General features: G+C 46.2%; 1 protein-coding gene across 5 annotated transcripts; it reads left to right on the plus strand.

Annotated features, from left to right (window-relative positions):
• Positions 1-379: 379 nt before the first annotated feature.
• Positions 380-25,255, plus strand: mctp1b (multiple C2 domains, transmembrane 1b). 5 transcript variants are annotated; one of them, XM_076757325.1, is made up of 22 exons: positions 380-1,145; positions 13,073-13,193; positions 13,267-13,409; positions 13,496-13,575; positions 13,919-14,042; positions 14,549-14,593; positions 15,554-15,592; positions 16,830-16,997; positions 17,084-17,214; positions 17,709-17,895; positions 18,473-18,566; positions 19,583-19,685; positions 19,842-19,944; positions 20,099-20,200; positions 20,516-20,590; positions 20,908-21,027; positions 21,337-21,447; positions 21,521-21,574; positions 21,667-21,776; positions 22,271-22,380; positions 22,462-22,559; positions 23,099-25,255. In XM_076757325.1, exons 1-22 carry the CDS (start codon positions 627-629, stop codon positions 23,168-23,170), a joined length of 2,709 nt encoding a protein of 902 aa, XP_076613440.1. In that variant the 5' UTR covers positions 380-626; the 3' UTR covers positions 23,171-25,255. The 5 variants fall into 5 exon arrangements, with proteins under 5 accessions (XP_076613440.1, XP_076613436.1, XP_076613437.1 ...); XM_076757321.1 differs by lacking the exon at positions 14,549-14,593 and having other exon boundaries at positions 453-1,145; XM_076757322.1 differs by lacking the exon at positions 14,549-14,593 and having other exon boundaries at positions 503-1,145; positions 16,833-16,997.
• Positions 25,256-27,304: the final 2,049 nt, after the last annotated feature.

The following is a 27,304-nucleotide window of genomic DNA, read 5'->3' on the forward strand; positions in this document are numbered from 1 at the left end:
CCGCTAACACATGAATGTTTCATAGGTTTAATGTTTACTATGTTTAGCATCTTAGCTTCAGGTGTTAGCATGCTAACATTTGCTAAATAGCAGTTAACAAAAGTAGAGCCGAGGCTGACGGAAATGTCACTTTAACCAAAGAACTGGACAAATTAAAAGATTTGATAAAGCTCTGGGCTCATCAGTGTTTGACATTCATCTTGTGGGGGGCGTGAACGTCTGAACAAAATGTCACGATCCTCTCCGACCGAGGTGGAGGACCAGCCGATGGACGTTTCCTTCCCCACAGCCACACCAGGCAGCTACAAACGAGCCGTTTTGGCATCACTTCACGGCTGGTTCAGGGGGTGGCCAAAGCCAGATCCTGCTCCAGGGCACTGAACAGGCGAAGGCGGGCCCTGTTCGTCACCGCCCGGTGTTACATTTCCCTGAAAAGGGGGCTGGACGACCCCGACTGCCAGCGGTGGAGACATGAAATATGCACCCTGTCTGTACGTTTGTTTTCGTGCGGGTTTCTCGGCGTACGGCGGCTGAATAGAGTCAACACAGATTGCGTAAGTTCGTCGGCTGACCAGCAGCGTGTCCATCCGTGTTCGAGCCTGTTGGAGCTCCGGACAGAGGCGGGAATGGAGCGGAGCGAAGGGGGCGACAATGAGAGCGGCTCGTCCCAACAGAACACAATGTGGAAACAGTTCCAAGCCAGAGCCAAACCGCTGCTCAGCCCCAAGCTGGGAGCCAGAGACCCCGAGGAGAAGAAGGAGCGGGGCGGCTGGATGTTCAAGAAGATGAAACGGAAGGAACCCGTCGTCCTGGACCGGGTGATCTCCTCCTCACAGCCCGACCTGCTCTTCTCCTCTCAGGTGGATTCAGAAACGAAGGAGGCTCGGCTCTGCGGCAAAGCGACAGGGATCGGTCGGGAGAAGCTCCTGTCGTCCTCCAGGCACCAGTCCGCCGGCAAGAATAAGCCCACGCTGGCTCACCTGGTGCAGTCCCACCACAAGAGCTCCTCTCTCGGTTCAGCGTGCTTGGAGAGGTTGTCGGAGTCAACGAGCGGCGGCAGCGGCAGCGGCGGCAGCGGAGGCGGCGAAGCGGCAACAGCTGCCGCAGCAGAGGGAACACAGCTGGAGAGCAGAGATGAGCAGCCGGTGAGCTCTTACCTGTTTAATGTGCTGGTTTGGCCTTTTGATTCAACAGTTATCCGCAAATAACTGTCTTAATATATCCGGATCACAGGTTGATGGATGTTAGGACACTTTTTTTAGGCAAGTTCCGCTGCAGAGCGCCGCGTGTGAAGCAGCAACCAGACACACAAACCGCCAAAGAAACTAGATTCATTACAAGGAAGTCCAAAGTGTGCATTTCATTAAAAGTTACATTAATAAGATTATATTACAGTGGCGCTCAAGGCCCGGAGGCAGCAACGAAGGACTATTTCCACTATCAATATTTACTGATTATTCTCTCGTTGATTATTCGGTGCTCCATTCAGATTGTCTGTTTTTCTGACCAACAACAACAAAAACCCAAATATGTTCAGTTTACAATGACATAAAACAAGGAAAAGCAGCATCACCTGCAGCTGGAAACAGAAAACTTTTGGTATTTGTACTCAAAAAATGATCAATTGATTGTCAGTAAATTCAGATTCATTTTCTTGGACACCTAAACGGTTAATCGATGAGTCGTTTCAGCTCTAATCAGCACATGTGGATCTCGTGCTAATTGAAGGCCTAATCATTCAGTCATTACTTGTTTTATTGATTTTATTGGACAATAAGAGAAGTCAGTTAAAGAGTTCCAGCAAGTAAATATTAGATCATCCACCAATATTCAAGAGGACAAAGGAGCTGAAGAAAAGGTGGAGGAGGATGAGTGGAGGAGGTGAGGAGGAGGAGGAGGAGGAAGACAAGAGCAGCTCAGGATTCAGCTGGAAGCACAGCGCTTAATTAGTGCCTGAGAAATTGTTATGAAATATGATATTAGGCTCATTAAGACCATCATCTCATTAAAACATTGATCACAAGATGAGAGGACGGATCTGATTCAGCTCAGCCGAGGATTGATTGTTCACACCGCTGGTAATTAATCAGAGCAACATGTCAGGATGTCAGGAGAGATGAGGAGAGGACTGGAGCTTTCTTTCATCCTGTGCCCCGAATCTAGAATCCAGATACGTAGATACACGACAGATACTGCACATGCACAGTATGTATAACGGATGGCTAAGCAGCCTCTGCTAACCAGCGTCCTGGGGGAGCCCTGCACAGCCGTCACTCACATGAGACAGGGGACGGGGTCTCCTGCACATCTCAGCAGGAAAAGAAAATGAGTTAGCAGGCTGCATTCAGGGAACGAGCGGGGAGTGAACCGAAGCTGCTTCACCACAGAGACACACAAGGCAACACAAGTAAACCGACAAGTCAGTAAAGCAAACCTAGCCTGAGCTACGCTAACCCGTCCCCGCTCCACAAACCCTGTTCAGTCCCCTGGAAGTAAAGGCGACACCCAGTTTAGGATGGTAGAATAAACAAAGGTGCAGAGTTAAAAGTGAACCAGTTCGATGTGTCTGCAGACTGATTCTAACTGAGCGTGAGATGATAGAAACACAGAAACTTTACGTTTTCAGAGACGTCGACTGACGTCTCACAGTGTGATGCTCGGACGAAGTGCAGCAGCTGTTTCCAGCTGGAACACAAACAGTTAGTGAGATTTCAGTGTATTGTGCTTAATTAACGTCATTATTTTGCTTTCCTGCTGTCGCAGTGCAGACAGCCTGTGGAGAGAAAGGTCTGCGTGTGGAGTCGAACTCTTTCACTCAAACAACAGTTTGTGTAATCATTTCTTTGGAAACACCTGAGTGCACCGACGCCTGCAGGCCGAGCGATGTGGCATCCACAACATGTCGCAGTATTTCAGGGTACTATGTTCTTGATGATATGAGAAAATACTGAAAAAAATGTCCTCTTCGGGATGCTGTGTCTCAGACCTTCATCCAAACACAACGTGAAGGCTTCATTAATTCCCCTGAACCCAGTTTCCCTTCTGGGATCAATGAGGTGTTCTGGTTCTGACTGGAAACGCTGCACAGAAGCGTTTCTATTGACGGATGAACTGTTGTTCTTTGAGAAATGGCTCTGCTGTACCTGGAGGACGAGGACTGGACGAGGAGTCCACGGGAGCGCTGAGGAGTGGAGCCACATCGTCTTTGTCATCTCTAATGTCTCGTTCAAGAAAACTCCATCATTATCGTGATGAACGTAAACAAAGAACATCAAAAACAAACCAGTCCAGATAATTTCCTGTCCATTACTCTGGTTTGACTCCATCCACCTCCTTTCGGTCGAAGTCTTTTCTTCTTCTGTCTGTCTTTTCTTGCTTTGTTCAGCAGTACGAGCTGCCGCTGGTACGGACAGAACTGGAAAATAAAAGGACATCGTATGTGTTGGACGGGAGGCGCTACAAAGTGGTGTCCTCCACAGTGTTTTGGAGAAGCTCGGCTGGTTGAACTGATGAAGTGATTTACTGGAGTGCGTCTCGTGAGCCTCCGGGAAGCGAGGGAGTGACCTGCACAGGCCTGAAGAATCAAATTAGAGAAGCTGACTTTGACGAGCGTCTGATAGTTGAGATAAAGATGTCTTTTTGCCAGTCATCATGACTGAGGCAGCCGCAAGGACGGCGGACACGAGCTTTGTCTTCTGAGAATGAAGATCCGTCCTGCAGAGCCCTCGTGTACAGTGCAAACACTGTGTGCTGGTGTGTCTTCACCCGTTTTCACTGGAGAGACGGGAGGTAAAATAACATGCTCTGCCTGGAGCCGCTGTCCCCTCCTCTGGGACGTCGGGGGTTGTGTGTCTCTACCTGCACTCACCTGCACGGGTCACATTTCAGGAGACAGAAGCTGCAGGTTTAGCACTCGAGCGTGGAGTCCACAGCGGCGTCCTCGTGGTTGAAGTGAGACAGTAACAGAGAAGCAGAGCTGCAGGTCAGACAGACGGACAGCGGTTATTGAACGGGGTCTGATTGGCTGTCAGACGGGTATTGATGGGGCTGCTGTGGAATGACTATTGAAGATGTGTCACTGATTGGCTTTCTGCCGTGTAGAGGCTCCGCTGACTGAGGGGAAACATGCTGCTCACAGGCTTTAAGACTGACAGCAACTGTGTGTTTACATCAGACAAATAGCTGTGAGCAGAAAGTATTTGTGTGTGTGTGTGTGTGTGTGTGTGTGTGTGTGTGTGTGTGTGTACAGTGAGACGTCTCACAGCTCATGCAGTTTTCATCCTTGTCAGCAGTCTTAGTTTTAGGATGTTGGTTCACTCATTGCTTATTAATATTTTGTATATTAATATTTTTGGGGCGTATTCAGGCCGTTCCCAGGAAACACAGAAAAATGAGCAAAGCAGTCCGGTTATCTGCCGTCCCCACATCTGGACCGATGAAGGACAGACCGCTAACGCTAGCTAGCCCCTCTCCGCTCCGTAATGTGTGACGAAGCAGCGCTGAGCTGGCTAGCTTCCACTTCCTGGGTGGAGATGCTAGTTAGCTTAGCTTGGTAGCTTCATCGTTCTGAATGCAGTTCAAACGTAGATCAGGTGATGACAGACGTGCTGAAGGGACAGTTTCTGAGAAACCTTGATGCTAATCCGCTCTCTGTGGTTTTGCGTGGACGTGTTTCGGAGGCCTCCGGCTTGGACCGAGTCCTCTCTTTGCACCGTCGCTGTCGTCTCTTTTTGTCTTGAAATGTCAGAGAGGCTGAACCTCAGGATCACGACGGGCCTTAAATCTGGCTGTGACCTTGTGACACTGTCTCAGCTGACCCTTCGGTCCAGCCCGTCAGTCAGGCTTACCCCTCTGGAGGAGGATTACAGTCAAGCCGAGCAGCCCGGTTCCTCCTCTCGCTCCCTCCTCCTCACCTCCTGCTCCTTCCTTCATTCAGCTCTGACTCCTGCTGAACGCGCTCGCTGCTTCTTGGCTGCTGGTTTGTTTTTCTGGAATCACCTTGGAAGTATCTTCAGTTTCTCTCCCTCCACTATGTTGGTGACTTTATTTTAAGCAAACCCGCACCCCCCACCCTCCACCACCTTCCACCACCTCACCTTGTCTGTGTCATCCCCGACGTCCTCCTCGAACCCTGGATCTCTTCCTAAGAGAGGCCCCGGTGGCAGAGTCCCGTCTAGCGATTCGAGGGTTGCTTCGCCGAGCGTCCTGCGATGACTCCGTCTCCTTCGCCTCCACGTGTGGACGGCTGCTGTCGGTGAGCATCGTCGCCCCGTGTTTGATCCCTGTCCAGATAATGTGCACAGCGCTCTGAAGGTGGACTCAGGTGGGACCGGCTCTGTCTTTGTGTCCCGTGATTTGATGCATGAGGACATGTGGCCTCATTTTGAGGTAAAAGTACTTTATACTTCTACTCCAGTAAAGTTCAGAGGCCATTATTACACTACATTTATGTGATACCCGTAGTTACTTTGCAGATTTGCATTACTAATATAAAGATAAGATAAGATAGAACTTTATTGATTCCACGCTGGGGAAATGAACATGTTTCAGACAGCAGTCATATCAAGAATAAAAAGGAGACGTAGAAAAAGAACAAATAGACAAATACAAAATAAAATCAATTACACATATACATATTACATGTATTTGTACATTATATAAAAAAAGAGTATAAAAATAATATTGCCAGTGGAAAATTTTGAGTTGCTCGTGGTACGATCGGGATGACAAAATACAGTGTTTGGTGCTACTGCACAGTAGAAAATCTATATGAACACAGTCAGAAAATATGTAATGTTGCACAATGTATTTGCACGAAGAGCAGAAATGTAAAAATAAATATGATTAAATAATAAAACATGAAGTATTATTAGAAATCAAACTACCCAACAAATCGTAAGCAATTGACTTACCAGCTGCAACATCAAAGCGATGAACACATTAATACATCAGTAATAATATTATAAGTACATGTGTTACTCTGAAATGGGCCGATTTGACTGCACGACGTGTTCTTGCGTTTCTCTCCACTGTGGTTTCAGTATTTTTACTTCAGTAAAACACTGGAGTCCTTCCTCCTCTGCATGTATGTGGGCCAGTCTCAGAATAAAGCGGGTTAAAGACTGGTTTCAGCCGAGTCGCCTCAGAGCGGCTGAATGACGGAGACGGAGACGGTGTCTGTCAGTGGACGCTGAGTTCAAGGTCCTCCACTGCAGTTTGACCTGACCAGTGTTTGGGTTTCCCTCCAGATCCTTTAGCAGGTCAAATCACTGGATCGCCTCAGACTGTGATCAGGATCAGGGTGTGTGTGTGTGTGTGTGTGTGTGTGTGTGTGTGTGTGCATGTGTGTGTGTGTGTGTGCGCGTGTGCACATTTACAGTCCTGCAAAAGGCAGATGAGTCGGTGTTTTACTAAACAGGAAGTAGAGTAGCACCACCCTTTGTTTGAGGTCAGTGACGCGGTCGAGGTGAAAAACTGTACGTTGTGTCTTTGACTTAAAGGACGAGACTGAAGGATTCAAAAATAAGAATCGTGCAGTGAAAGTACAGCAGTACAGTCAGCTTCATGCAGTAAAAGTACAGCAGTACAGTCAGCTTCATGCAGTGAAAGTACATTGGTGTTCTAAAGGGTCAGCAGATCAATTTTGGGGAAAAAGTCGTCAATAACTAACAAATCACAGACATCAGAAACACGACTTTGAGACGTCAGTTTCGGTTTATTTTGCTCTCAGTCGTCTGACATCGTTGACTGGTCACTAACTGGTTCATTTTGAGCTGAGCAGCACGCTCCCAGTTCCCAGAAGGTCTTACTCTGAAATGCATCGCGCCTGCTGGGAGCTTCCTCGCCGCCGTTCATTGTCAGTATTGATCACTGTGGTCTGATGGCAGCCGTATTGATCGAGCTCGGGCTTCGTGCTGCTGACATGAAGATGTATGTCCCTCTCATGCATTCAGCTCTGTCCTCCATCACGGGTCTCTAATCTTCTCCCGTCTCGAGTCGGTTTTTTACAGTTCACGCGTAAATATCAGGTCACTGTTCAGGACAAGACGTTTGGACGTTTGACATTTAGCAGACCAAAGAATCGTCAGAATAACAGCCACATGAATCGATAATGAACGAATGAAAAAAAGGAGTTTGAGCCATGTGGGCAGTAACCTGGGAGCAAAGGTCTGATGTAAGGTGCTGTTGCATCATGGGAAATGTAGGATCAAGCGTTTCGGAGCTGAAGCCGTAACAGAGGCTGAAAGTGAGTGAGTTTGTTTTTCATCCGTCCCTCATGAGCTCCGACCTTCATCAGGGTGAATCGATGCACCTGAAGTCACATTTGTGGTATTTCTACCGTCCACAGCTCGTGTCTTTAGATCTGAGATGATCAGTGTGTTCGTCAAACGGTCTGCAGCTACGCTGATGAATCAGCTGAACCCTGGAGGACCTGCACTCACAGATGTTTGCACCAGCACAAACACGGCGTCCTAAAATAAGAGCGCATCAGTGCGGCTGATGGGATTGTGTGTGACCTGATGCTATTCTCAGCTCGCTGCTTCCTGATTTTGCTGCCACAAGATGGCTAATCCTCTCTAAGCAGCTTGTTAACTCCGGCCGCTGGTTACTCCCACGGCCTGAATTCCCTGACTCAGCCTCGGACTCAGCGCTCATCCCCGGTCAAACTCTACCTGCCAGCGCGAGCTGAGACACGATGAGGCAGGAACACCTCGGAGCGACGCCCTCAACCCGGACGTTTTGATGCAAACCTCTCAGAGTTTGTCTCCGGCAGCCAAAGGCAATATTTGCAGAGCGGAGTGTATTCCACTCCATCGGCTCGTTAACCACGAGAGCGGCCAAGCAGAAACACTGTCAACAGAACTTGATGCCACAGATTTCCGCTTGCTAACCTTTAGCCTTTAGCTTTGTGGAGTGCAGCAGGCTGACCTCAGGGTTTGAAGCTCCGTGTCTGAGGCCTCCCGAAGACAAGCCACAAGTTTCAGTCATGTCTGTGTAAAGTGAGAAGCTAGCCTAGCTAGCTGTTAGCCTAGCTTAGCATTAAAAGTTGGAAGCATCTGGCTGTGTCTGAAGTAAAAAACACCTTTAAACCTCACTAACGAGCGTGTTTTATCCTGTTTGTTTAAAGCGTACAGAAATGTAGACGTGGCAGTTTGAGGTTTACCTGTGGGTGGATAGGTACGCCACGTAACGCCCCCTAAATCCACACAATGTTGTTTTTACTCCTCTGTTTGTGGAGCTTTAGACGTGTTTGTATGTTTGAACTTTGAACAGTCTGTCCGCCTGTTTCCACTCGCCTCCGGTCTTTATGCTAACTATGCTAACTTAGGCTAATTACCTCCAGGCTCGATAGCTCTGGCCTTAAAATTAGTAGTGACTCGTCCAAATCTACATGCAGATGATGGGTTGTAAAAACATGCAGATGTTCTGTTGTGAAAACTGATGTTTGACTGCACTGAATGAACGACGTGACGGACAGGAGACAGAGTCACGTTTTTTTTTATCAGGAAAATCTGTTGAAGTCCAACATATTTCAATCTTTTCGCTCATAATGTCCACTTTGTAATAATTCCAGACGTGTGTTGTCTCTACAGGCTGTTTTCCTGAGTTTTCCTGTGATAAAATGACTGTTTCTGTGAATGGAGCCTAACAGCTGTACTGAAAATGAAGACGTCAGACTGAACAAGCTGAAAACACTTCAACATGTTAACGTGTTAAGAGGTTTATATGATGAACTCGTTCGTAAACGGCGCTTCAACATTAACACTCATTCTGAGTCGTGTGTGTGTCTCCTGATGGACGTCCGTCCAGCGTTCACTGTCTTTTAGCTCTGTGTTTGCTCCTCTGCTCGCTGTCCAGAGGCTTTGCACACGTTAACGTGAAGTCACGGTTCTGGTTGGTAGTTTTGTTATTTCCTGTTTTATGTTGAATGTTATCCTCATGTTATCTTTTGCTTTACTTCCTGTGTTTTCCCACCTGTTATTGCTGCTTTGTCTCATCTGTCCCTCCCTCGTCCTCCCTCCTCCTCCTCGCTCTGTTTCCCTCAGTCTGTGCCAGTTGGTCTTTGTACACTTTGTGTGAAGAGTTTCAGCCTTTTCTCGTGTTTCTTAGTGTTTTTCTAGTATTTCTGGTGTTTTTGGACAGTCTCTTTTTTACTGTCATGCTTGTGCATGAGGGGACGACTGAAGAGCAGGGGGCTGGACCCAAATCCAGGTTACAAGGTGTGGGCTGGTGCACTTCAAACAGTTAATGAACAGAAAAGGCAAAAACAAAAGGCTTATGGGACCAATGAAATCCAAAGAAATGAGTCCAAAAACAAGCAGAGCAATGGTCTGAAAACACTGGAGGCACTGGGAACACTGGGACAGGCTGCAGCTCTTGACACACAGTGAACTGACACAGACTGAGGAAAACACCGGCTTTAATACAGGAGGAGGAGGAGGGACGACGAACGAGGGACAGGTGACACTGACGAGGGACAGGTGACACTAATCAACAATTCTGAAGGCGGGAAAACACAGGAAGTAAATCAAAAGATAACACATGAGGACGCCTTTCAACATAAAACAGGAAATAAGAAAAGTAACAACCGAAACATCACATGATCCATATGAATGAACTGATCCGAGCTTCTAGAGACGATGACAGTCAGAGTTTTCCGTTATGTAAAGCTGACCTGGAACACCTCATCCTCAGCCGCCCGGTCGACCTTATCCCCTTATTTAACATCATCGTGTCTGAAGTGGACTTAACCCAGGTGGAGCTCCAGAACACGTCAGCAGCCTCCAGCTACGACACAACACACCTGCGCCCTCGTGCTACAACCCCGACTCTACAACATGTGGAATAAAATATCAGAAGCCAATCATCAGTAATCCAGCTGTGTTCACTGACAGCAGTTTGAAGTGTCTCTGTGTTCATGTGTTCATCTCCTTCATCCGTGAGTCTTTCCAGGATGCCCCTCTCATACCTAATCATGATGCTCTCACCTGTGACCAATCAGCCTGTTTACCTGTGGAACGTTCCAAACAGGTGTTTTTGGAGCGTTCCACATCTTTCAGTCTGTGAAACATGTTGCTGCATCAGATTCACAATAAGCAGATGTTTGAAACATCAGGATCAGCAGGTTTTCACGTCCTGTCTCATGGACGTCTCACGCAGCGTCCCTGCTCTTTGGAATGAGCTCGTCTCACAGGATGGTCTCATTTCGTTTATGAGCCTGTTTTCAGTTGCGGCCTGCTGGAGTTTCCGCTGCTTGCAAAATGGCAGAGCAGAAGTTGGCACTCGCCGACGGTTTTCAGCCTCAGGAAACGTCTTTGTTTCATAATGAGTGCAGCTGATTCCTGGTTGTGTCAGCCGGCTGAGAGGCGCTGCTGCTTCTTCCATGAGAGCGGCATCTTCAATTCTTGCTCTTGGCAAATTATGTGAATCTGATTTTGACTGAAAATGTTGGATTAAAAGTAGTTTAGATTTTTATCAGCTGCTGATGGAGGTGAGAGAAAGAAAACATCCGTCGAGCTGATTTAGTCTCACTTTCAGCCTCCAAGCCGAACTCTTACAGATCATTTCTGTGCTCCTCTGCTGTTTGTCTGCTGGACTCTTCAGATTAAACAGAAACTAACAGCATCAGCTGTTCAGGCGAAGTGTGTTGCACTCTGCAGCGCCACCACTAGGTGGCACTAACCCAGCACTCTGGACCTTTAATGACGTTTTGCTCATCATGCGTTCCTACTGCGTGTACTTCAGCAGGATATTTAATGCAGTACAGTTAAATGGTACGAACTGAGTCCTGACACGAGCGTAGAACCTTGACTGAAGACACCAAAGCGTCCCGCACGCTGTCCATGCTTTTATAACTTTTAGAAATGATGTGAAAGTCATCAGTTTCTGGCTTCCTGTGGTGGATGTGTGACCCGGCGCTGCTCTCTCTGTATTATAAAAGTGTTAAAGTGGTCTCTGGACGTCTGAACTGTGAAGCTCGCAGTCGACCGCTGCCTCTCTTCATCTCCCACAGCCACAGAAGTGCGGCCCTCACACATCATCACTCTGCGAGTATTGATCGGAGCGTCTCTGTAAGTGGGTGTGTGTGTGTTGACAGGATGCAGAATCCCCTGCAGAGAGCTCGTGCATTAAAAAAGACGCGCTGAGATGGATGTTTGATTAGCGCTGTTGCTTACATGTGAGCAGGAGCTCGTTTTGATTGGCTCAGATCACGATTCTAAACTCTTCATCTGAAAGGTGTGGGAGTAATCACAGCGGTTGATGATGATGATGATGATCCAGCGTTCTGAAACCTGCAACGAGCTGCTGCAGTCAAACAGCACATGTTTAACTGCATGCAGGTAAAGGCAACAGCTGCACCTGTCCACGTTCACCACACCTCTCCCCTAACCCTCACCCCCCTCAGTGGGCTGTTCACATGACGACGACACGATTCAGTTTCAACACAATGAGGAAAACAAGGATTAAAAGTATAAATACAGCAACTACTGCATGTACCTTCGTCTGTGTATTTTGGTGGTTTAGGAGTATTTAAAGTGAGGAATACGTTACTTTTTCAGTTCCATTACTTTCTTACTTCGCTGTGACCTGTTATGTCTGGTAGCTCCGCTGATCCGAGGACACGTCAGGATGTAAGAGCAGAATGCTGGACATACAGATGTTTTCAGATTTACCCTTTTTGGTTCTTTTTTATATCGTTTGATGTCTCTGTGGTCGTTCTGTGTCTCTTTGTGGTCGTTTTGTGTTTCTGTGGTCGTTTTGTGTCTCTGTGGTCGTTTTCTGTCTCTTTGTGGTCGTTCTGTGTCTCTTTGTGGTCGTTTTGTGTCTCTTTGTGGTCGTTTTGTCTCTTTGTGGTTGTTTTCTGTCTCTTTGTGGTCGTTTTGTGTCTCTTTGTGGTCGTTTTCTGTCTCTTTGTGGTCGTTCTGTGTCTCTTTGTGGTCGTTTTGTGTCTCTTTGTGGTCGTTTTCTGTCTCTTTGTGGTTGTTTTGTGTCTCTCTGTGGTCGTTTTGTGTCTCTTTGTGGTCGTTTTCTGTCTCTTTGTGGTTGTTTTGTGTCTCTCTGTGGTCGTTCTGTGTCTCTTTGTGGTCGTTTTCTGTCTCTTTGTGGTTGTTTTGTGTCTCTTTGTGGTCGTTTTGTGTTTCTGTGGTCGTTTTGTGTCTCTGTGGTCGTTTTGTGTCTCTTTGTGGTCGTTTTCTGTCTCTTTGTGGTCGTTCTGTGTCTCTTTGTGGTCGTTTTGTGTCTCTTTGTGGTCGTTTTCTGTCTCTTTGTGGTTGTTTTGTGTCTCTCTGTGGTCGTTTTGTGTCTCTTTGTGGTCGTTTTCTGTCTCTTTGTGGTTGTTTTGTGTCTCTCTGTGGTCGTTCTGTGTCTCTTTGTGGTCGTTTTCTGTCTCTTTGTGGTTGTTTTGTGTCTCTTTGTGGTCGTTTTGTGTTTCTGTGGTCGTTTTGTGTCTCTGTGGTCGTTTTGTGTCTCTTTGTGGTCGTTTTCTGTCTCTTTGTGGTCGTTTTGTGTCTTTGTGGTCGTTTTCTGTCTCTTTGTGGTTGTTTTGTGTCTCTCTGTGGTCGTTGTGTGTCTCTCTGTGGTCGTTTTGTGTCTCTCTGTGGTCATCTTGTGCCTCTTTGTAATTGTTTTGCATTTCTTTGCGGCTGCTTTGCATCTCTGTGGCAGTGAAGCAGTGTTTTGGACGTAATGTACTACAGTACATCTGTTTGTATGTGTAGTTTGGGCACAGCCGCAGCAGAGGCGATGCTGCTGCAGTGAAAGTGAGCTTTATAGAAGAATGGAAAAAACACCAGCTCAACAGCAGTCTGGTTGGATGGGAGGAAGCTACTCTCGTGTAATTTCCTGTTAGTGGTCACCCCTGGGACGAGTCACTGAGTTGAATTAGAGACTTGAACACAGCGTGGGTGCAGATGCGCTTGAGGAAGTGGAGGCTGCACTTCAGTGACGGATTATAGCGGCTTTATTTCTCTTAGAAATGTCGGTGAGTTCGCAGTGGTTTGTGCGGTGGTGATGGAGGGCTTCGTGTTTCAGCCGTGCAGTTTGTGGTTAACGGATGCTTTCCTCCTGACAGGGTGTGGGGGCTCCGTGCTCCTCGGGGGTCGCTCCTGAGAGATCCGTCCACAGCTCGGGGATGTACAAGCTGGAGGTCGAGCTGAAGAGAGGACACAACCTGGCCGTCCGAGACAGAGGAGGTAGAGTCCTGTGGCGTCTTTCTGCTCTTCATCTTGATTCTATGGATCTGTGAGAGCTTCGTTTGTTTTGTAGGCAGCAGTGATCCCTACGTCAAGTTCAAGCTCGCTGGTAAAGAGGTGTTCAGAAGCAAGACCATCCACAAAAACCTCAACCCAGTGTGGGACGAGAAGACGACGCTGATAGTGGATTGTCTGAGTGAACCTTTGTATGTGAAGGTAACGACACAGAGCACAAAGCTTCTCCACGTGAGTCCTGAACGAACAAGAGAGTCAGCGGACGTTTTTCTGTCGCTCCTCCGCAGGTGTTTGACTATGACTTCGGCCTTCAGGACGACTTCATGGGCTCTGCGTACCTTTACCTGGAGTCTCTGGAGCAGCAGAGGTATGTCAGTCTGATGACTTCCATGACATTATTTATGTGTCTCCACAGGTGGTCACAGGCGACGCCCCCCACAGCCCGTCAGGTGGAGAGTCAGTGTTTGTAGATAGATGTTCCTCTGAGTCTGTAGATACTCAAACCACGAAAAGGTGAATTAGCTTTAGGAAACAGTCACACATGAAGCTGGAGAAGAATGAGCACACACATCGTCGCTTCATGTGCAGCCCGACTTTGGTGAACTTTGATATGAATGTGACGCATCCACGTGTGTGACCGCACCCTGACACGTTACCTGTAACATGTCAGCAGCACCAGTATTCACACCTGTGCTACCTGTGTGTGACAGGACGATACCTGTGACGCTGGTGCTGAAGGACCCTCACCACCCTGATCAGGACCTGGGCAGCCTGGAGCTGAGCGTGACCCTCACACCTAAAGACAGTCCCATAGATGAGCGACGAGACTCCACTGTACGTACGCATGCTGCCGATAACGTCTGAGCTCAGTGTGCTTTACTTCACTTCACAGAATACTGCGAACACAGCTCCCACATGATGAGTGCAGGCTGGATTTTAAGATTTTAATTTAATATTAATTTCTCTTTTTTGATTAATTCTGAAATGGTTGAATCACTGAAGTGTAAAGAAAGAAGCTGAAGGTGAGAGTTTAGAGCCAACAAATACAGAAAACTTAAACCTCAAACCACTGATTAAACTGATATTTGATCCGTTAATCGATTGATGGCACAGCCTCGGGGGCCGGACCCCCACAGCAGGAGCTGCATGTAAACTTTTCAGCTAATCCATTAACCCACTAACAGTTTGACCACGACTGACTCCAGTCCAGCAGCTCGGCACACACACACGCACACACTCACACACACACACACGCACACACTCACACACACACACACACACTCACACACACACGTTGTTTCCATGGCTGAGTCTTGGTGCTGCGTTTGTGTTTCCTGCAGCAGAGCGAGGTTAAGACGTATCGCTGGAAGCCGTATGTGAATAAAGTGAGTGCAGAGGTGATTCACTTCCTGTAGCTTCTCCCCTGATAGCGACTAGCGAGGAGCGTTTCCATCGTAGAGAGCAGACGAGCTTCTTTCCTCTGATGGAGTCTAACAGCTTTCAGTTTATCTCCAAAGCCTTTAACTCTGTCTCAGTCAGTCTGTAGCTGCTGTGGGTTTTCATTTTGTTAGCTTAGCTTTTAGCTTCAGTTCATTTTTGCCTCCGAATATGACGAATTGAATTGGAGCAGCTTGCATGAAGCTTTTTGAATTCAGGACGTTTGACTCTTCTTCGACCGACAGGTGTTTACAGCTTGTTGCGCTGCCCCCAAGTGGACAAAAAATCATTAATGCAGCTTTAAAATTGCATAAATATCACATAAACACAGACAGAAAGTAAAATAATGCAGTTTTAATTTCATTGGTGTCGGATTAAAATCCCAACGACCTTTCTTTGCTTCCATAGTTCAGTTTCCGTCCTTTGTGTGTCTGTGATCCGTAATCGAGGATCAGAAGTGGGTCTCTCAGATATGGACCACATCCTGTCTGCTCCATGTTTTATTCAGTATATAAATTAATTATAGTCCAAGTGTTGGTGAGCGCCGCAGCTGCAGTCAGAGAGGAGGACTCAGAGATAGATGAGGAAGAGAAAGAGGATGAGGAGGAGAGTCAGCAGACAGAGAAACAGATTCAGGAGAACGAGGAAGAAAACAGAGCTGAAGGCTAACGAGCTCGTCGCTGTGATGATCATGATTATGATCTGTTTTCAGTGCCTTTATTCGTGGAGCTGAACTGAACCTGGGCCTGAGCCCTTCACCTCCTCTTCATCACTTCTTTTAGCTGCTTGTAGTTAGAAATGAACCCGTCCTGTAGCCCCCCCTAGTGGCTTTAAAGAGGCTGCAGCGCCCCTGATGTCTGCTCACACCCTGCAGTCCGCTCAATTAATGCATTTTGATGTATGTTCAGACTATGCTGCTCAGGAGGTCCTGGAAACGGTCCACTAAGGTAAATCACCTTCGTCATCATCATCATCGTGTGTGTGCTCTCACTGCTCTCCATTAACTCTCATGCTAATCACCTTTCTGTCCCCGTCGTCACTGCTGTCTTTGCTCATTTTAGCGTCTGGGTCTCATTTTTGTCCCGTGTCAAAGATCTTTGTGGTGAATTGTTCAAACATGTTGAGCTTCTTCAATGTCGATTGTTGCCGTGTGTCGTAGCTTCTGTCATTTCCATCCACCGGTGGCGTCCAGGGCCCTGCTCTTCAAACTGTGTCCCTGCAGGCTAGCATGATGCTATATGCTATCAGGCTAAAATGAACCAGCTAACACAATTTAAAGTCTGGTGATATTAAATATTTCTCTTATTGTCAATGAAGAGACCAAAGTCAACAGTGAATGTATCCTGTTAACAAGTATGTGAGTCTCAAAGCCTCATAACAACCACCAAACGTGGATTCATCCACCGCTGAAAATAGTCCCCAGCAAACGCTCTTTTTCCTCATGTTTGTTTGATCAGAATGACTCTGAGCGACGTTTTAGGAAATTACAGAAGCTTTTTAAAGTGGAACAATACGTTTGTCAGGTGCTTTTGAAGATCTGCATCTTCAGCAGGAACCAATGAGCTTCGAGCTGCAGACAGGAAGTCATTTTATGGCATTTGTTGACAATAAGAGAAACCAGCTGATCAGAGCCTCAAACAGTCACACAGTCAGAATGACCGTCAGCGCTCATGTACCTGGTTGACTGTGGGTCATAAAGCTGGACCACACGGCCGGCTGGCGGAGCTGATTGCACTCATCTTCACTGCAGCTGCCGGAGCAGGTTTACCGCTGAGAAACCACAACAAATGTATTCAAAGTTTACAAGGAAATCCTGCAGAAGAAAGACCAAAACCAGAGCTGAAGTTTTCAGAGCGACTTTAATAATCAGTCAGAGTAAAAGCAAAACGTCTGAACTTTGTTTATTTATTGAAAGATTCAGAAACCTTTGCTCATTTCTCTTTAATCCCAAAGATCCTCTCGTGTGTAGACTTTTATTCCAACAGATCTCACTTTGTCTCAATAACCTAAAAACACATTCAAATGAATAAAAGTCATTCCACTAAAATCAGAAAGGAGTGAAATGCAGGTCGAGTCCCGACCGTTCAAAGCCGGAGGACACATGGAGACCAGGGCCCGGCACGCTGCTCCTCTTCCTCTGCTTCACTTGAGGAAGGTAACATTGGGTGTTTGTGTGCGGACCAGCAGCAGCAGTCGATGCGTCTCTCCGAGCTGCACCGGAAGGCTCAGCTCTGGAGAGGCATCGTCAGCATCGCGCTCATCGAAGGCCGGAACCTGATTCCCATGGACCCCAACGGCCTGAGCGACCCCTACGCCAAGTTCAGACTGGGACACCAGAAGTACAGGAGCAAGGTATGCTAGCACTGACCTCGGTTCAGCCTCTGATCAGGTCACTCAGGAGAGATTTCAAAATAAGAGCATGTTTCCTGTGTGAGCAGACGGTGCCAAAGACCCTGAGCCCACAGTGGAGGGAGCAGTTTGACCTTCATCTGTACGAGGAGACGGGGGGAATCCTGGAGATCACAGTGTGGGACAGAGACACCGGCAGGAGAGACGACTTCATTGGACGGTCAGTCGGTCTTTTCCCTGTCGGCTTCTTTCGAGATCTCGGGCCTCATAGAACATCCTGAAGGACCCTTAGAACCTTTTCAATGACCCCTAGAACCTCTCAGCACAGATGTTCAGTCGGGTTAAATCTGAAGGCCACGTCTTATGAGTCACATCATTTTCACATCTGTGGTACTCATGTGGTTTTTGAGTGAACCTCAAGGGACTGCAGGTGAAACTCAGTTAATGACGAGCATGAAACCAGAGAGCGGGGACGGCAGCTTGGTTTCAGACAGAGGACCAATATTCCTCTAGTTTCTGGAGTTTGGTCGCTGGGTGTTGAAACAAGTCGGAATGTTTTTGCATGAAAATTACTTAAGGATGATCAAAGTCATCATGAGTTAATTCTAAAGTACAAGTACCTCACACTTGTACTTCAGTACACTTCTTGAGTAAATGTGCTTATTTACCCTCCACCGCTGCACTCACAGCTGAACGTGTGTCCTGTTTGTCCAGCTGCCAGCTGGATCTGTCCTCCCTGGCCAAGGAGCACACTCATCACCTGGAGCTGCCGCTGGAGGAGTGCCGGGGCTCCGTGGTGCTGCTGGTCACGCTGACCGCGTCCGCTCACGTCTCCATCGCCGACCTGTCCGTCACGCCGCTGGACGACCCGCAGGAGCGCAGGGAGATCCTCAAACGATACGTGAGCAGCACTGCTAACTGCTAACTGCTAACGCTACTGCTGATATGTGACCAGTGCTGGAAGAAGTAATCAGATACTTTACTGTGAAAATACTCCACAGCACACACAAGTCCTGCATTCAGCTTGAGCTCATTGAACTCCTTTATATCCTGTTGGTGCTTTAATCTTCATCAATGCGTCAGATTCTAGAAGATCATCACATGTTTGCAGCACAGCGTCCTGTGAGAACCACGTATCTCCAAAAAGTCTGACGAGCTCAGAAAAACAGGCTGTTTTCAGCTTTGTGACGATGATTTTCAGCTGATCCAAGAGGCTTTTAAAGAGTTTCAGGACAACAGGCAGGAAATGAGACGGACGGCGTCTCTCACAGGGAACCACCCACCCACTCCCCCCCCCCCCACACACACACACACATACACACACACACACGCACACACACATACACAAAGCAGTGGAAAAGGTTCGTCAGATGGAAAAACACTCAATGACAATCAAAGTGCAGGATGAACTGTGTGTGTGTGTGTGTGTGTGTGCGTGTGTGCGTGTGCGTGTGTGTGTTTCCTCTCTCCTCCTTCAGGGTGTGTTGAGGTCGTTGTCTCACCTCAGAGATGTCGGCGTCGTGCAGGTGAAGGTGATGCGAGCAGAAGGACTCATGGCCGCAGACGTTAACGGTAATCAGAAACCTCTGCTCAGCAAGCAGCTGTGCTGGAAAGTAACTAAATACATTGAGTACTACATTGGTACTTGAGTACAAATTTGAGGTACTTGTATTTTACCTAATTGTTTCCATTTTCTGCTCCGTTATACTTCTGCTGCGCTACATTGAATGCTTTGAATATTTTCAGTTGTAGCAAAGTGTTTCTATATACCTGTACTGTACTTCATATACCTGTACTGTACTTCATACAGCTGTACTGTACTTCATATACCTGTACTGTACTTCATACAGCTGTACTGTACTTCGTACAGCTGTACTGTACTTCATACAGCTGTACTGTACTTCATATACCTGTACTGTACTTCATACAGCTGTACTGTACTTCATACAGCTGCACTGTACTTCATATACCTGTACTGTACTTCGTACAGCTGTACTGTACTTCATACACCTGTACTGTACTTCATACAGCTGCACTGTACTTCATACAGCTGCACTGTACTTCATATACCTGTACTGTACTTCATACACCTGTACTGTACTTCATACAGCTGCACTGTACTTCATACAGCTGCACTGTACTTCATATACCTGTACTGTACTTCATACACCTGTGCTGTACTGTACTTCATACAGCTGCACTGTACTTCATATACCTGTACTGTACTTCATATACCTGTACTGTACTTCATACAGCTGTACTGTACTTCATACAGCTGCACTGTACTTCATATACCTGTACTGTACTTCATACAGCTGTACTGTACTTCATACAGCTGCACTGTACTTCATATACCTGTACTGTACTTCATACAGCTGTACTGTACTTCATACAGCTGCACTGTACTTCATATACCTGTACTGTACTTCATACAGCTGTACTGTACTTCATACAGCTGCACTGTACTTCATATACCTGTACTGTACTTCATACAGCTGTACTGTACTTCATACAGCTGCACTGTACTTCATAAAGCTGTACAGTACTTTATACTTGATGAAAGTAACGCAGGTGTGGCTGTCCTCCAGGTAAGAGCGACCCGTTCTGTGTGCTGGAGCTGAATAACGACAGGCTGCAGACACACACCGTCTACAAGAACCTGAATCCAGAGTGGAACAAAGTCTTCACCTTGTGAGTGACGTCAGTCCACGTTTATGCAGTAAAACGCTTTTTAAATTCATACTTGTAGTTGAAACAGAGTATTTGACAGTGTTGTATTGGTACTTTTACTGAAGTAAAGGATCTGAGGGCTTCCTCCTCGTTAACTTCTCCATCTTTGTGCTGAAGTAACGTGAAGGACATCCACTCGGTGCTGGAGGTGACGGTGTTTGATGAGGACAGAGACAGAAGTGCAGACTTCCTGGGGAGGGTGGCCATCCCGTTACTATATGTGAGTACAAGAAAAACTGCAAACAGGTCACAAACACGTCGAAGGTCAATGAAGAGACGCTGCTGTAAAGCTCGGACGAGGACGGAGGACAGAAATGACGTCTGTGAACGTCACTGGAGAAGCTTCTGAATCCAAAGTGTTTTCTCTCCGTCAGGTTCGTAACGGCGAGCAGAAGAGCTACGTCCTGAAAAACAAGGAGCTGACGGGTCCGACCAAAGGCGCCATCGTCCTGGAGATCGACGTCATCTACAACACGGTGAGCGTCAGTCTGAGCCGACGGGTTCGTTTACCCAGAAACAAAGTAATACTTCAAATACTTTCAGTCCAAAGAGGTAAAAGTATCCAATAGAACACCAACGATTAGAGAAAAGTCCTGCAGCAGCTCCAACAGTAACACGCTGCTCCGACATCAGACAGTACTTTTACTGCACAGACAGTACTTTTACTGCACGAAGCTGACCATACTGCTGTACTTTTACTGCGTGACCCTAATAGTACTTTTACTCCAGCAGGATTTTGAATGCAGTGCTTGTAACAGAGTATTTTAACACTGTGGTCCTCGTCTCTTCAGGTGAAAGCTGCTTTGAGGACCGTCGTCCCTGCAGAGCAGAAATACATGGAGGAGGAACCAAAAGTCTCCAAACACGTACGCAACAACCGCAGAGAGCCCATGATAATTGATGATTTATAGCTTTGTTGTGAAGTTCAGTCCCCAAGTGGTCAAAAAAAAAATTAACGAAGCTTTAATGGAAGATCAGAGCTCATCACCACACGTAGCTCGAGTTAGCATCTGAAGCTAAAGAAACAGTCCAGAGTGATTTAAGGTGGTTAAACAGGTCTGGGCTCGCCGACACCTTCACTGTCAGTTTATTCCTAAATATAACACAGTGAACTTCAGCATATCTGCCTCATAAAACTGTGAAAGTAGCATCATGTGTACTTTGTGTGTACTTTGTGTGTCAGCTGCTCCAGCAGAACTTTAACCGTGTGAAGAGGTGCATCATGGTCCTGATCAGCTACGGGACGTACATCAACAGCTGCTTTGAATGGGAGTCAGCACAGAGGAGCATCGTGTCCTTTGTGGTATGGAGCGCGCGCACACACACACACACACGCATACGCACACACACACACACACACACACACACACACACACACACACACACAATCAAGTACTGGACTTAAGAAGAGTTTTGAGGTACTTTTACTTCAATTTTATGCTGCAGTTACTTTACAGACGAAGCTTTTACATAAAAAACACAATGTCACATAGTACTTTTACTGCTGATACTGTGAGTACATGAAAGTCGTGAAAGTGTCAGTGAGAATCCTCCAGTGAGGGGAGACAGAGGAGGGCTCCCAGCGTCACGTTGTCCTGAATGTGGTCTCCAGCTGTTCGTGGTGGTGGTCTGGAACTTCGAGCTCTACATGCTGCCGCTGGCTCTGCTGCTGCTGCTGGTCTGGAACTACTTCTTCTCCTCGAGCAGAGAAACGGCTGAAACGGTGAGGAAACGCCGAGTCTTTGAGATTTGTCTCTCGACCGCTCGCGTGTTTACTGATCCCCTTTCTGCTGCAGTCCATGGAGGCCATGTTTGAATGGGAAGACGAAGAAGAGGACAAAGACGACAAGGTAGAGTCGTCTTAGGACAGCCGTACGTTCATGTGTAACACCGGCCAGAATACTGCAGTAAATGTACTACAACCCCGATCTTTCCCTCTCAGGAGTCAGAGCACCGGGGCTTCATGGACAAACTGTACGCCATCCAGGACGTGTTCATCAGCGTGCAGAGCGCTCTGGACGAGGTGGCGTCACATGGAGAGAGGATAAAGAAGTGTGTATCACCACGTTTATCTGTGTGTGTGTGTGTGTGTGTGTGTGTGTGTGTGTGTGTGTGTGTGGAATTTGAGGTGGCGGCGAATCAGTCCCAGACTCCCTTTAAAAATCCTTGTATTTTGCGTGTTGTTGAGTTAATGGAAACTTTCTAAACTTTGTGAAACACCTTCTACCACAGAGTCTTAATTACGTGTCCCCTCTGGTGAATTCGGCCGCAGTGACACATGAACTTTTTCCCTCATCTGTGTGAAAACCATCGTGTCTGTTCATCCTGGTGTGTTGCAGTACCAGTATGCAGCTTCTCAGTGACTAGACAAATGACGCGTCATCACACACACACTTATTTCTTCCTGTGTTTCATTCATTTCCACCTGCACTGCTTTCATTTGCTCTTCAGATCATGGCGTGTTTACACCTCCTGCACGCAGGCCTACAGACAGTAAAGGCATGTCTTCCTCCATGTTTGTGTGTCGTGCTCTTCTTCCTCCGCAGCACCGTTAACTGGACAGTGCCTTTTCTGAGCTGGCTGGCGATCACTGCCTTATGTTCGGCCACAGTTCTGCTCTACCTCATACCTCTTCGGTACCTTGTGCTGGCGTGGGGTGAGTCCTGCTGTTGATCCTGCACCTGCTTTCATCGACGCAGAGGACGTTCTCTCTGAACCGATTCCTGTTTTCCTGCAGGTGTGAATAAATTCACCAAGAAGCTTCGAGATCCGTACATGATTGACAACAACGAGCTTCTTGACTTCCTCTCCAGAGTGCCGTCTGACGTTCAGGTGGTGAGTAGCTCAGCTGGAGGTTTAGTGCAGGAGTGTGTGGAGGACGCAGTCCAGATGTTGAACATGTGGGAGATCTGACGGCTGTTTGTATTTCACTTGTAAAGTTCATTAAACACAAGTGACGCACACAGAATCTAAAATGACTGCGAGCAGCAGGATGTCACATAAGTTACGTGTATGAAAGATACAAAAAACAGCCACAGGCAGTAAAATGAAGACTTTAACTGGATGAGATCAGGATCACTCAGAGTACTGTGAGACCGTCTCAAAGAGAGCAGCTTCCTCTGCTGAGGGTCTCGAGCTGAAACAGGGTCCAGGAAGCAGCTGAATCAGGATCCTGGACTGGAGCAAAGTGATGAGTCGGCAGCCTTTAGCTGTGCGACGTCTCGACAGCCTTAATTTGGCTGAAAATGGACAAAGACGTCACTCAAACACACCGATAGTCGACCGAGAGCAGCTGCTATGCAACAGGTGCTAACAGAGAGTCTGTCCTCACGTGTGTGTGTGTGTGTGTGTGTGTGTGTGTGTGTGTTGGACAGATGCAGTATCGTGAGCTGAAGGTCGACCCCGGACAAAGTCCCAGCAAACGCAGGAGGACAAACCTGAGTTAGCCGCCGCCGCCGCCGGCCATCTGTAAACGCTGTAAACTTTAATCTTGTTTATATTTTTTCTTTATATTCTGATTATTCTTTGAACTGTTGAGTCCTTTTTGTTTTGTTACCCTGTAAAGATTTATTTTCTAAACCTTGTAAAGAAAAGTCTGTTTTTTAATCTCTTTCATTTCCTGTACTCCTCAAACGTGTAATAATGTATGTTATGAATGTACGTGTGTGTGTGTGTGTGTGTGTGTGTGTGTGTGTGTGTGTGTGTGTTAAAGCTGCATGGAATCGTTGCATCTCTACCTTTTTCTATCTCTTTGAATCCTCGTGCGTTGTGTTCTCGGTGTGTCGTCGGTGTCGTGTTGCATGTTCGCTCTGCTGCTCACGTATGACACTATTTACACACGGCGAGTCAAACCTCGTGCGCACACCAACACGTCAGATTCATCCTTCACGTGAAAATGTGCGAAGCTAAACGTGATTGACTTCGTCTACTTTTATATTAGTTTGAGGTTAAAGGGACGTTTCACCGTTTTCACACGTGAAGGTCAGTTTGCAGTGAGACTCGGCAGGTAAACACACCTGATGATGTCACAGTGATGTCATCGGGGTTATTTATAGCAAAGGAGGTAGAAAGTGTTCACATCCGCCTGCATCCATGTGCTCCACCTGCAATTATGAGATCACATGATGCAAAATAACACCTGTTGTCTCGAGGCCAGAGGTAAAAGTACACAATTTCATGATTACACTCGTGTACTTTTACTCAAGGAAGATTTTCAGTACAGTACTTTAACATGTAGCAGAGTATTTCTACAGAATAGTATTAATACTTTCAGTGAAGTACTTCATCTGAATTCTTCCTCCACCTCTCATCACAAGTGATGTCAGCCGTAAACCACCAACGACAGACGTATGGAAGATATAAAATGCCTTAATAAACAGACCAGAGAATAAAGAGAAAAGCATGTATGTGCTGTGTTACTGAGTGTCGGTCCTGCGCTGTGATTGGACAGTTGTTTTTACAGGCTTTGTGTATCGTACAGTACTATATACTTCTCATTTGCTTTGAGAAATGTTATATTTTTTACTTCATTTATCAAATATCTTCATTTGGACTTTGCAGATTGAAGACAGGAAATGTAATCTGCAGGTAACCTGCTGTGTGTTATCGGCCACCTTTACCATTAAAGTGATGTACACATTAATGCAACTTAAAGCGAAAATGTAACAGAAGTAACATTTTGAATGCATGACTTGTACTTGTACATATTGTACTTGTGAGTATTTCTATGCCTGTATTGTAACTTTTACTTCAGTAAAAGGTCCGAGTACGTCTTCCACGACCTGAACCTGCTGACGGTTCTGCGACTGTCGGCAGGTTTGTGCTGCAAATTAAATGAATTAAGGGGAATATTTGTCCTTTTAACATGTTTTTATTTTATTTTGACACAGTAAACGACTACATGATAGAAGGAAAAACATTGAAACAACGTGTATTTCACTTTGATTTTATATTTTATTTTGTTTTGGCATTTGAAATCCTCCATAAAGATGAACTTTGAGTGTTTTTAAAGTGTGTTTTTCAGAAGGAATCTTAATATTTCACCGTCAGACTCAGATTTGACTTCTTGTCGAGCAGCAGTTCTGATTTTTCCTGCAGACGTCAGCGAGCGTTCACGTCACTGTGCTTCACAATCTGAAGGTCTGGATTTGGATTTCCTGCATGTCTGTAAACCGTCGTCTGTACGTGTCAAAGTATTTTGCATGACTGAACATAAATTATATGCAAGTGCATTTCTGGACACTGAATGTGACGTCCGGCCCCACCTGAGCTGCAGGTGAGCGGAGTCTGTGTCGTGGATCTACTGTTTACTCTCCTCACCAAATCATCACTTCTGTTGTTTTGCTCTCTTTCTGTTTCCTGTTGCATCGTTTGCTGCCGGTTAGTAATTACTGCGATTGTACTGCACCGGCTGTAATACTGTGTAGCATTTATCTGAGAAAATATATTTGTACACAGATCACATGACTCCCTGTGTTTGATATTATCGTGCAAAGGTGACGTCAGTAAATAAACACAAATTTAATCTTTCATTCCTTCAGTCTTCCCTTCGTGTCCACAGATAGATTTTATTTTCTATGTGCATCATCAGTATTGATGGATTTTGTCACCCCCGTCCCATCATGCTTGAAGTTTTATCTTAACTAAGTTAAACAGGAAGTATAATGCTGCCATGAGTCAGTCAGCTCCAGCCTGAGGCCTGTTTTTAGCCTGTATTTTTTCAGATTGTCTCATAAACAGTTGGCTGAATTAGCTGTTAGCAGCTGCTGTTAGCAGTTCATGTGCAGACAGACGTCTCTGCATCCCTGTGACGCTGAGGAAAACTTAAAAACAGGAGGATTCACAGGCAAGTTCTGCAGCCATGTCTGTGATTTATATGTGGATTTATACGTCTGTACACGATGGACTTCAGAGATAATGAACATGTGACTTACATGGAATCTAGTATTAGTATTATCTAATATTAAGTTCTGCCTCAGATATCAGCTGCTCTGATGAATGAACAAACAGAATCAGCATCAACTGAACGTGAAGACATGAGGGGAACTGGATAAAAGAGGTGAAGTGAGGTGTTTAAAGTCTGAAGGATGGAGCGTAAAAATCAGTTTTCCAGCTCAACATGTTTCCTGTTCGACTCTCAGGTTTCAGCTAATTCTCTGTTCACGTTAAAGCTGCACGAAGAGTCAGTCCTGCATTTAACTCTGACGACCTTTGACCTTTTCTGGTTCAGAGTGTGAGATGCGCTCAGCCTGCATGTTTTTCAGCGTTTTGCCCAGCAGAGGGCGTCGCAGACTTTGATTAAAGCTGCAGCACAATGACTGGAGGCGCTTTCCTGCCACAGACTCAAAGGCTCACGTTTTATTTGGCACATAATCCTAAAATATGTGCAACACATACTGTGCATTATTTTACTTCATTATATTATATTTATTATTAGCAGAGTGTAGTATCGTGTAGTATGTAGTAGTATAGTATAGAGTATAAATTAAAAGAAAGTATGGCATGAGTGTAGCAGAATATAAATGAGTGGGTGGTTAGGTCTACTGTGTGTAGTGTTCGTGTTAAATTGCTCTTGTATAGTTTACATTTTTATTCCTATTCAGATTTTTATATTATTTACTTCTGTTTGTTGTGTTGGCGAGTTGTGGAATTTTTCCATGAAATTAAAATGCTAAAAGTCATGTGACTCAGCTGTAAGCAAAAGATTGACACCACTCTCATGTCTGTTTGGTAAATATGAAGCTACATCCAGCAGCTGGTTAGCGTAGCTTAGCATAAAGACTGGAAACGGGGGGAAACAGCTAGCCTGGCTCTGTGCAGAGGTGAAGCCACCTGCTAGCACCTTTAAATGTAATAATTGACGCGGTAGTTATCTCATGTGTTTAATTCGTGGTATCGATCTTTTTATCGAACTCTCAGCATGAAAGCAAATATCAGAGTCTCACATCGCCGCGCTGCCGCTTGAGACTGTCAGGACCAAAATAAGCTGATGTATTTAAAGGCAGCCAGCTGTCTGATTGGTTACCTGAGCTCGCAGGTCCAGACTGAAACTGATGCCGCTCGCATGTCTGTACAGTGAATACAGCTACAGCCAGCAGCAGGTTAGCTTAGCTTAGCATAAAGACTGGAAACAAGGGGAAACAGTTAGCCTCTGTGCTCGGAGGTAAAATCACCTGTCAGCACTTTCAGAGCTCACTGATTATCTCATCCTGTTTGTTCACCGTGCACCAAACCAGCTGGATTTTGTTGTGAAATATAACTGAGTACATTTACTCAAATACTGCACTTAAGTACAACTTTGAGGTACTTGAGTATTTTATACAACTTTGTACTTCTACTCCACAACATATTGTAAGTAAAGGTTTCACTTTACTCCACTACATTTGTCTGACAGCTTTAGTTACTCTTCAGATTCCCTTCCTGTCCAGTGAAAAGCTCGTATCTCCACATGTGTTGATGTTGAATGTTTGTGCTGAACTGAAGGATGAAGAGTTCCTTCATGTCTTCTTCAGCTCAATAAACTCTTTTACAAGCCTCTTGGATCAGCTGAAAATGCATCGTCACAAAGCTAAAAACAGCCT

The sequence above is a fragment of the Chaetodon auriga genome, chromosome 19 (genome assembly GCF_051107435.1).
Source record: "Chaetodon auriga isolate fChaAug3 chromosome 19, fChaAug3.hap1, whole genome shotgun sequence".
Taxonomy (NCBI): Eukaryota; Metazoa; Chordata; class Actinopteri; order Chaetodontiformes; family Chaetodontidae; genus Chaetodon; species Chaetodon auriga.